This window comes from Chelmon rostratus, chromosome 19, assembly GCF_017976325.1.
Source record: "Chelmon rostratus isolate fCheRos1 chromosome 19, fCheRos1.pri, whole genome shotgun sequence".
Taxonomy (NCBI): Eukaryota; Metazoa; Chordata; class Actinopteri; order Chaetodontiformes; family Chaetodontidae; genus Chelmon; species Chelmon rostratus.
This window is the reverse complement of record NC_055676.1, coordinates 13,659,849-13,670,633: the sequence shown is the minus strand read 5'-3', so window position 1 is coordinate 13,670,633 and position 10,785 is coordinate 13,659,849. Positions and strand designations below refer to the sequence as shown.

General features: G+C 45.1%; 1 protein-coding gene across 2 annotated transcripts; it reads left to right on the top strand.

Moving 5' to 3' along the window:
- The first annotated feature begins 282 nt into the window (after window positions 1-282).
- On the top strand, window positions 283-9,361 carry tbx3a (T-box transcription factor 3a). Of its 2 annotated transcripts, none has more exons than XM_041960026.1 (7): window positions 283-1,409; window positions 2,518-2,785; window positions 3,338-3,484; window positions 4,499-4,575; window positions 5,053-5,210; window positions 5,792-6,435; window positions 7,487-9,361. In XM_041960026.1, exons 1-7 carry the CDS (start codon window positions 1,018-1,020, stop codon window positions 7,931-7,933), a joined length of 2,133 nt encoding a protein of 710 aa, XP_041815960.1. In that variant the 5' UTR covers window positions 283-1,017; the 3' UTR covers window positions 7,934-9,361. The 2 variants fall into 2 exon arrangements, with proteins under 2 accessions (XP_041815960.1, XP_041815959.1); XM_041960025.1 differs by having other exon boundaries at window positions 2,518-2,800.
- Window positions 9,362-10,785: the final 1,424 nt, after the last annotated feature.

Here is a 10,785-nt window from a genome sequence, read left to right as displayed (position 1 = left end):
CAGACCGACCGATAGCGCAACTTCTTGCGACGACGCTGGCACATTCACAACACCGACGGGGAAGGGTGGTGTTTCACGGCAAAGCCCTTTTGAGTTGCCAAACACCTTTTTATAAGTCTGAAGTCTGTCCCCTCCACCCGACCTGTTAAAACCACGCCTACGCAGCCACACAATTGGTCCGAAAGCGTCAAAGAGCCAATCAAACGGAGCGCTGCTTCTCGTAACATGCAACACATCCATACAGTATGAAGCCCTATGGGCCACAGAGGCGCTAGGAAAATCACGGAGCTGGGACCTCACCACCACCTCTCCCTCTCTCTCTCTCGCTCTCTCTCTCTCTTTCTCTCTTTCTCTGGCCGTCAGCGGACTCCTTTCTCTGCACACGTCTTTCTCTGAAATGTGTGTGTGCGTGAAAGAGAGAGGAGGACTAAAGTGTGTGCGTGCGTGCGAGGGTGCATGTCCGGAGCAAGTAAAGGCAGGGGGATTATTCGGCGCGATCGAAATATTTCAACACGTCGCCCTCGCTGCAGGACTGACGCCAATAAGAAGGAACGCATTTTAACAGGAATGCCGATATTGTAAACAGCAGCAGAGGAGAAAGAATGCGCTGCAGTCAATTAAGTGACTCACCCGAGTTGGTTTAATTCGACTAATGTCCGCAAGCCAGCGAGACACAGAAAGGTGTCCGATGCGCCTCAGCCTCTGAAGAAAATCGCTCTCGCAGCACTTGTGAAGAATAATGGAGAACATCTCTACATTCCTCTTTGTAGACTTTTGATCCAAATTCAGCAAGCGACTGTAGAGGTGTCCCAGGCAGCTTGTGAAAAATAAGTGGATGCTTATTTTGCAGAGTTCAAGGAGGAATTTCCAACGCTTGCCAACTCCAGCTTCATTTTTTTCCCTCTTTTTTTTATTTTGTCTTGTTCTAATTTTGCTCCTCTCGCACGCAGGCGTCACTGTCGTTAGAAATATTGTTTCACATCCAACCAGTCGTCTACATTTGTTGCCTGCTCTTGGATGAACTTCCTGATGAGAGATCCAGTCATACAAGGATCAAGTATGGCATATCATCCGTTTATACCTCACCGGGGTCCGGAATTTGCCATGAGTGCAATGCTGGGTCACCAGCCTCCCTTCTTCCCGGCTCTGGCGCTCCCTCACAGCGGCTCCCTCTCTCTGCCGGGCGCCCTGGGAAAGCCGATCATGGACCAGCTGATGGGAGCCGCGGAGACCGGCCTCCACTTCTCTTCGCTGGGGCACCAGTCTGCTGCCGCCCACCTCAGGCCTCTGAAGACTCTGGAGCCTGAGGAGGAGGTGGAGGACGACCCCAAAGTTCACCTGGAAGCCAAGGAGCTTTGGGAACTCTTCCACAAGAGAGGCACTGAGATGGTGATCACAAAATCCGGAAGGTAAAATTTTGTGTGTGTGTGTGTGAGAGAGAGAGAGAGTGTGTGTGTACAACGCAAAAATGGTATATATTATCTAACATGCAGCAATGTTGTGTACAATGGTAACTCATGATGGATGGATTTGTTATTATACATGGATTCACAGCTTGCACAGATATTAACGCCACATGGAGTTTTAGGTGTATCTGCAGTTCTTCTGGATAACTTATTCATTTCATGCGCCGCTCCTAAGCTTTTCTATTATGTGCATTAATTTAACCTAGACTGCAGCCTAATTGTCGCGCAATTGTCAGGCAACTACGACATTTAGTACACGATCGTGTGTAAAGATCAAAAATCCCAAATAATCTACAGGCAGACATTTCTCGCCTGATATAAAAAGTGGGACGAAAACTGAGATAAAGCCCCGACTTCCTGTGCGTTCACACAGCATACAAACTCAGAGGTCTGCGGTGAACTTTGCATGTTAACAAGCCTGTCTTTAATAGTGGGAAATCAGTTGGTAGCTTTAACATTATTTTGTGTGGGGAGGGGGGCAGGGGGGGATCGGGCTTGTAGCCTCTGCGTTAGAACTATTAAGGCTGCTTTCAAATTCATATATCACCATGTAAAAAAAAAAAGAAAGAAAGAAAATATGGCCTGCTTATAATCTCATTGTTATTGTTCATGCCCGGTGAGTCCAAACTTTTCAAAATGCCAGCTCGGAGTGCGCGGAGCACTGACTGAATTATTTTCGTCATCATCATAGTGACAGCATGCAAAGATGGTTGCTGTGTCGGCGTGGAGGCCCTCAGAAATCAAGACACCACCAACCGAACAGCGTTCATGCACCCAAATCCAAACCCAAAAAGAATATATTTCTGTGTTTGCTCAGCTTCTCATTGGTGGCATAATTATGCACCTTTTCGGCTGATTTGTCCTGAGCAGATAAATTAAGAGAAGGGCTCACAAAAACTTATCAAACTGACGCAACATACTTTTTTCAAACATGAAAAACTGTATGTCTATGTAAAAATATTCCAGCTTCTAGGTTATATTCTCAAGTATTTTAGGCATATTTTTATTTGCCCCTAAGCCGGTGCTGATCGTTTGTTTCCCTCTGTCACAGGCGGATGTTCCCCCCGTTCAAAGTGAGGTGCACTGGTCTGGACAAGAAGGCCAAATATATTCTCTTGATGGATATAGTTGCAGCCGACGACTGCAGGTACAAATTTCACAACTCCCGCTGGATGGTGGCGGGGAAGGCCGACCCCGAAATGCCAAAGAGGATGTACATTCACCCGGACAGTCCGGCTACTGGCGAACAGTGGATGTCAAAAGTCGTCAATTTTCACAAACTCAAGCTGACAAACAACATCTCCGACAAGCATGGATTTGTAAGTTCAACTAATGTATGTCAATTTTCCTATTTATCAACTTACCCTTTTAGTTAGCCACATGTCTTATTCATTTGCATTCTGATGTTTTTTTATTTGGATTTGATTTTATTTAGGTTCCACTAGATTTATTTATTTATTTTAGAAAGACCTGACCAAGCTAGCACATCACTACAAAAATACAAAAATCACAAATGTCATTATAGCATCCACTGAATGATTGTAATTGTTAGACAATTAAGCCTTTATCCATACAGGCGTCCCTGGATCTATAAACGCTTACTCAACTGATTTAACACTAAGAAATAATTTATTTGTTTTGTTTTGGTTTGGTTTTTTTAATGATTTGCAATTTTCCCAGCACTGCATCATTTATAGGATTTAATTCGTCCTCATGATGTAACTTCTGTTGTCAAATTTAAGAGTTTTTTTTTTTTTTTTTTTACAGAAAACGTGAAATGTGTGCAGTGACAGTGTGGCATCATCAGTGCGCTAATCTTTATTTTTGTGTGTGTGTGTGTGTGTGTGTGTGTGTGATTGTGTTTATTGCAGACTATACTTAACTCGATGCACAAATATCAGCCCCGATTTCACATTGTGAGGGCCAACGATATTCTCAAACTGCCGTACAGTACCTTCAGGACTTATGTTTTCCCCGAAACGGATTTCATTGCGGTGACTGCTTATCAAAATGACAAGGTAAGCACGATTATTGCTCATAGGCTTAACGTTGTATCCTGAATATTTCCCAACGTGTAGCTGGTGCGTCCCTCGCCCTGTCACACGCGCTTTGCTCCCCGTCTTTTTCGTGCCCCGCACCGTTTTGTTGTCATAAAATATGAAGGACGTCACATTTTGTTGGAGCCCGTGAGGGTGGAGGATCACGGTGGAGGGGGGTGATGTTGCGAGTAAGTGCCATATTCACCAGCCTGTGGTAGGAAAGTCATAATTCTGAGGAATGTTATACAGGTTGTCTTCCTTATATTTAATCACGTGGAAAGGATTTGGCGCAGACCCAGACTCTCTCTCTCTCTCACTCTCCCCCTCTCCCTCTACGTGTGTGTGTGTGTGTGTGTGTGTGTGTGTGTGTGTGTGTGTGTGTGTGTGTGTGTGTGTGTGTGTGTGTGTGTGAAGCTAAATGGTTGGGGGTTGAGAAATGAGAAAAAGAAGAGGGGCAACATTGTGCGGTTGAATGGAGAAAAAGAAAAGGGAGGAGGAGGAGGAAGGTGGGGGGGTGCGTTTTGGTTGTGTCAGACTGTGCTGCGTGGTAACATTTTATTCTCTGCGAGACATAAAAATAATGAAAATCATCTTTCGTTGGGAAACGATGGCACCCCCTCCTCCCTCCCATGCACGCTGCTAACAGTGCCGGGGATCGAGAGGAAGTGGTGTGGGAGTCAAATTTTGCAAAAGTTTACACAAACAAGCAGCAGAGTTCAACCTCATGGGGAGAAAAAACGTGCCAGTGTGAGGACTCTTTGTGCGCTTGTGCGTCTGCGTGTTTTGTTTTTATGTGTGTTGTCTGCAAAGCCAAAAAAATGTGTGACTGCAGTCCATTTAGCCTGTTGGGACAATAATCTCCATGTATTTTAAACTTGCAGAAATTAGCCCCAGCTCTTGGGCCTTACCTGTAATTGTAAAAGGAAAAAAAAGACGCACTGAGTGAGAACACAGTGAAATTTCAGCCGCTGCTCTTTATTTTAATTATTTCAGATAACCCAGCTGAAAATTGACCACAACCCATTTGCCAAAGGATTCCGTGACACTGGCAATGGAAGACGGGAAAAAAGGTAAGACAGAGGGGGAACTGAAGAAAAAAGGGAAGAAGGGGGGAGGGCAGATGTCTTTAGATGTGCACATGGAAACAGACATTGATCTCGGTGGACTAAACCCGTGTCTAGCTTCCACATTAACCCGCAAGGAGCCTGGCTCCTCACAGTTGCTAATCAAATATCTTAATAATCTCTAGTTTTATACAACACCGGTGCCAATTACTAGTTTTTAAATTATGAACTCATCCCCAAAGCAATTCTATATCCTAAAATTAGGATTTGCTTGCTTTAAACATGTATAATCGACACATACACGATCCTGCTAATGCAGTGGCGCTGTAGTGGATTTCATAGTCTCACCTGCCGCACAGGTGAGTCGGCCCTGCAGTCGGGAGCTCCATTATCTCAGGTGTTGTTGTGGGGACAGGCTCCCACAGCGTTCGTCGCGCTGCCGACGTTGCCTCTGACCTCAGTAACCCGGGTACTTGTGCACAGGAAACAGCTGGCTCTGCAGTCCATGCGTTCATACGAGGAGCAGCAGAAAAAGGAGAACGGGGCTTCAGACGACTCCTCGGGGGAGCAGGCTTCCTTTAAGTGCTTCGGCCAGGCCTCGTCCCCCGCCGTGTCTACCGTGGGCCCCCCGCACCTGAAAGGTAGGCTGGCAGCAGAGACCCCACAGTCAAGCAGTCGTGTGAAAGTTGTAAAATATCCATTGTGTGCAAGTTTTTTTTAAACAACATAATGTGTAGAATAAGAGTAAGCTTTATGAGTGTAAAGTGTTCCCAGCTAATGAACCGCTTTTAACAATAGCTGATCACTCACATTCTGCGCAGGGGAGAAATTGATAGGCAGTCCTCTGCACTGACCATGACAGTCAATTGAGATTAACAGTGAAACATAATGAAAACATGACTATGCTCGCTAATTGAAGAGACATTTGTCTGTCCAGAAGCAAGACATCATTCTGCTGGGGGGGAAAAGCAAAATAAGAATAACTTTAAAAAATGCTAATGAGTTGCAGGCTGCGCATCCAATTATCCCTGAAGATGATGGGAAATAAACCTTCCAGCTGCTTTACTGTTGCATTGACTCGTCATATTGGTCACCAGTGTGGACTCTCACAGTGCAAACAAGTGTCCCGTTGAAGCTGCACGGCTATGATGGGGGTTATTATTCTCATGATTCATTGATGTGCAGAAAGGTAACTGGCATTCTGCTCCTCCCGCTTTGACAGATTTCTGCGACAGCGACGAGGACAGCGACGACGAGAGCAAAGACGGACACATCAAAGACGGCCCGGACTCCAGCAAGATTTCCACGACCACGGAGGACGGGAAGGATCACGAGGCGAGCCCAGCTAAGGGGCACCCCTTTAACAACAGTGACACTACCAGCAGGAACCGCGACAGCGGCCCCAGGACTGAGAAAAGTCAGGCAGACTCGCGACAGAGCCCCATCACCGTCATCTCCAGCACCACCCGCTCTGGAGAAGACCTGAAGAGCCCGAGCCTGGACCAGCCCAAAACGGACGAGTGCAGGCCGATAAGCAAAGACAGTTTCATGCCTTTGACTGTACAGACTGAGAGTCCGCACATGGGCCACAGCCACTTGCATAATTTCGGATTTCCGACAGGCCTAACGGGACAACAGTTTTTCAATCACCTCGGGAGTGCGCATCCGTTTCTCTTGCACCCCGGTCAGTTCAACATGGGAGGCGCATTCTCAAACATGGCCGCGGGCATGGGGCCACTATTGGCAGCTGTGTCCACGGGAGGGGTGAGCACCATGGACACAACGAGCATGGCATCGCCTCCGCAAAGCTTGACGGGAGCGCCAGGCCTGCCCTTCCATCTGCAGCAACATGTTTTGGCATCACAGGTAAAACCTGTTTTCTTGGGCCTACTCCTAGCCCTGAGTAAAGCGCATGTTGGGCTGCATAGCGCAGCAGACCAAAGGCCTGGGAGGCCCGTGTGCCACATTTAATATGTCACTCGCTGAAACGTCTTTAATCTTCTAGTGTGTGTGTGTGTGTGTGTGTGTGTGTGTGTGTGTGTGTGTGTGTGTGTGTGTGTGTGTGTGTTGCTATTAGTTTTTATTGCCAAATAGGCTAATATTCAAAGTTAGGCAACTGCGTTTTGGCAGACTGCGCTATTAGACACCGCCTTTTATCACTCCTCTCTTTTCTCTTGGCACTGTTGTGATATATATTGGCCGAACTATCATTCATTAAGACCAGCAGATTTGAGAGATGGAGACCACCTTGCAACAGCTGAGGGTGTTGGACAGTCTTTTTGATTTGAGCTCATTAAGTCTGTTTTAGCGCCACAATGGCGAGTATTAAAATGCCTCATTGGCTCAGAGAGGGAAACATTATGCAACAAATTTGTCTTTTTTCCATTTATTGTCAAAACAAGTGTTATAGCTCCTCTTGTTTGATTGCAGCACCAGACAATAGGACTTTTTATTCGTGTTGCAAATTATTGAATAAGCACCATAGCTGTTTACATGCTGGGTGGCAAAGCTTTGCTGGAGAATATTTTGTTAGCGCTGGATTTGCGCAAAGCCGTGTGAGTGGGGGCACTGAAAGCGCGACAGACTGGTTGTGCATTGCCCAAAAGAGATCTAGGTTTTGGATTAGGTTTTGTTGTCCATAAGCCAAGTGTCAGGCGGCGTCATTAGCTTTGTAACAAGGCATTATAAGGTCAGTGCGAATGAGAAAAATCTCATCTGAGGACAGTGAAAGCAGCTCACTTTAAATCATTATTTTCACGCGTTAAACCAAAACGCAGCTCGAATTCTCGCTCTCTGTCTGTTTTGGCACATTTTGCGCTCTTACAGCGCTCAGACGTGTTTGAACTGTACCACAGTATTAGCTGTCTCTGTGCACCAGCCTTGGGGCCTCACACTCAGTCTCTGCGTTTCTCCACAGGGCATCGCCATGTCTCCGTTTGGTAGCTTGTTCCCTTATCCGTACACGTACATGGCAGCGGCCGCGGCGGCCTCCTCCGCCGCCTCCTCATCGGTGCACCGGCACCCGTTCCTGAACGCGGTGCGACCCCGACTCAGGTACAGCCCCTACTCCCTCCCCATGACGGTACCGGACAGCACCCTGCTCACCACCGCCATGCCCTCCATGGCCGGCAGCGGGACCGAGCTGAAGGGGGACGGCATAGTCCCGGCCAGCCCCGCGTCTGCTGTCACCCTGGATTCCACATCGGAGGTGACCAGCCACTCGTCCACCATATCCTCCGGCTCGGTTTCCATGTCCCCCAAAACTTGCACGGAGAAAGACGCGGCCAACGAGCTGCAGAGCATCCAGCGCCTGGTCAGCGGACTCGACTCGAGTCAGGACAGGCCACGGAGCGGGTCCCCCTAGGAGATGTTTTTTTTTTTTCTTCTTCTTTTTTTTTAAACAAATACACCACCTGCTTCTCGTTTCGTTGTTGTCATGAAAAGTGTTGACGGTGATGAAGACATTAACAGTAGGAGGACACCCTCGTAGATCCGTGCAGGTTTTAAAAAGAAAAAAAAAACACACGAACTGTTGGACGTTTTAGTTTCTGAAATGCACTTTGGTTAATACACAACTGATATGTATATTTTTCTTTCTTTCTTTCTTTGCTAAATTAAACAACACTTCTATCCTGTCATTTGAATACCGTACAAGTATTGAAACTGAAAAGTTGGCATGGGTGTGACTTACAGATTAGAGGAGAAGTTGCTGCTGTGTCCTGTCTCCTGACTTTATTGTACACGAGGAGAAATGTGTTTTTTAATATGCACTCTGAATCGATTGGACTCATTTGAATTCACCACAGTTTGACCTACCTTATAAAGACTGCTGTATTTTGTTGTACACTATTCATTGACTGATTGGCCAAAATGTTGCATGCCCCCTCAAACCCGACGAATGTTAATTTAACGCAAAAAGGAAAAAAAAGAAAAAGAAAAAAAAAAGCTGAATGGAAAATATTCAGTTTGGATTATAATTAACACACTCCATTTGTTTAAGTTTCGTCTTGATTAGGTTATCAGTTTTTCAAACAAATTTGTTTCTCTTCATGCCTTTTAAAAAGAATAAAAATCAGAATAGGCCTATTGACATGACTGGTGCCCCGGGACACAACTATGGGCCAAGCATGCGGAATTTAGTCTAAATGTCCAACAGGCAAAGGGAAGCAGAAATTGAAATATTACAAAAAAATGAAAGGTAGTATTGATTAAAGGTGTACATAGGGATATATAAAATATTTATGTAATTATTTCATATTGTTATTGCGTGTAAATACAACGGAGTAGTTTGTTTCTAGGGATCTGTTCTTAATTTATTGTCGATTTACCTGTGTAAAGATAGTTTGTGGGCTATTATCCTTTTGTTGCCATCTGCATTTATACCCTCTTAAAACATGGACTTTATTCCTCCCCAAATATCCACTGAGCTAGTTATTCACACTCATGTGCCATTGTATTTTCATTTGTTGTCCCCGTGTGTGAAGTGCTACTGTTTAAAACGAATGAAAAAGCGACAACGCACTGCACCAATGGCTTGAAAAAAATAATAATATTTTTTTTCTTTTTGGAGAGAAGAGCAAAAGAAGCATCGTTTAAGTGTGACAAAAGTGGACTATATTTTTTTCTGTTATTAAAATACTTTGCGAACCTGATCGTAAAAGTGCCGCATAATCGAAAATATGAAGGTTTCTTTTGTGTTTCTTAAGTTGTCAATGGGTTATGTTGTATTGGAGTTATGTCTAGTTTACAACATCGACATCGTGTTCTTGAAAGTTTCAATAAAAATATTGAAATGCCATTTCTTAGTGTGTGTCCCTGGCTCTGTCCCATTACAGATGTCAGCTCATTAGGATACAGAAATTGCCACATTTAAAATGTAAATTAGCTGATTTAAGGCTGTAGGAGACTTCCTCACATCTTTTAAAAATATTGTGACCTGCCGCTGTTTCTGCTCGGTTTTGGGACTTACTCCACTTCAGTAAAGTCATGCGGAGATACCCGTCTAGGCTGCGTTCAAAGACTCCAATTAAGATGACTCAAAGATCCTCTCAGCTGCAGAGACCGTACCTGGCATCCCTACCTGGACAAGAGGCCGTTTTTTATTGCTGTCATTGGCGCCAACAGTAAGTTAGGGCATTTACTATTAGTGAAGTTAAGGTTGATAATGGCTGTCGTGATAATGTGAAGAAATTTACTTTATTTCATTTATTTATTTATTTATACATTTGTAATTTATTTCTAAAGGGAAATTAAACAGGCAGCAATCTGGCCAGTATTTCTTCTGAGGTGAGCTGCATGCGTTTCATCAGACTCACCAAACAGTAATTTGAGGTCACTCAAGAGTGACAGCTCCAGTCGATCCCCCAAACGCATCAGAAGGCTGTTTTAAAACTCCTGCAAAAAAGTGACAGCATGATGGGACTCAGATGATGGGCCCTCGGTTGAAGAAGCGTCACCAGGACTGAGTGAAACCTGGAGAGAGAGGGAGAGGGGGAGGGCGGGTCTCCTGATCACTCTCCCTGCTGCACCTCCACTTTATCAACACCATATCTTTATTTGTATGCTGTCTGGTTAATGTGTAGCGAGCCTGGCGCTGGTGAATAGGTGTAAACATGACACAAGCTGTCTCAATTGCTCCGTCTTATTGCTCACCTGGCGCCTTCGATGAGCATATCTTCCATTTTATTGCACGGAAGGCGACAACGCGTCTGTAATCAAACCGAGACACGACGCCCCCAAGCGGTTGCGGCGCTGCTTGATGAACAGCAACACGGCAGGACGAGCCAAAGGACAAGTCCCGGGTGAGATCTCACCGAGGGGTCAGTGATAAGGATAGCCTGAGCTGGTCACACGGCTTCTGTAAATTCTCTCATGTGCGGCACTTTAAAGCTAATAAAACATGCGCAATTTATCTATTCAATACAAGTTGAAGCAAAAAAATTAAATAAAATAAATACAATAAAAAAATAAAAAACAGCATGCAAACGTATTTAAATTAAAACCAGTGTGGCTGGTCAGCAACCATGTGCGCTTAATGGTCTGATGGACCAGAGATATGGAAGTTATGACGCCAGGCCCTGAAATAATATTTGAAAGAAGAGGAAAGAAGAAAAAAACTCAGCTGACAACATTCAGTCATGAAAACAAAACGCGGTGTGTGCCAAACACGTGCATTCACTACTATTTGGTAGTGGGGCAACTGGCCCAGTATATATA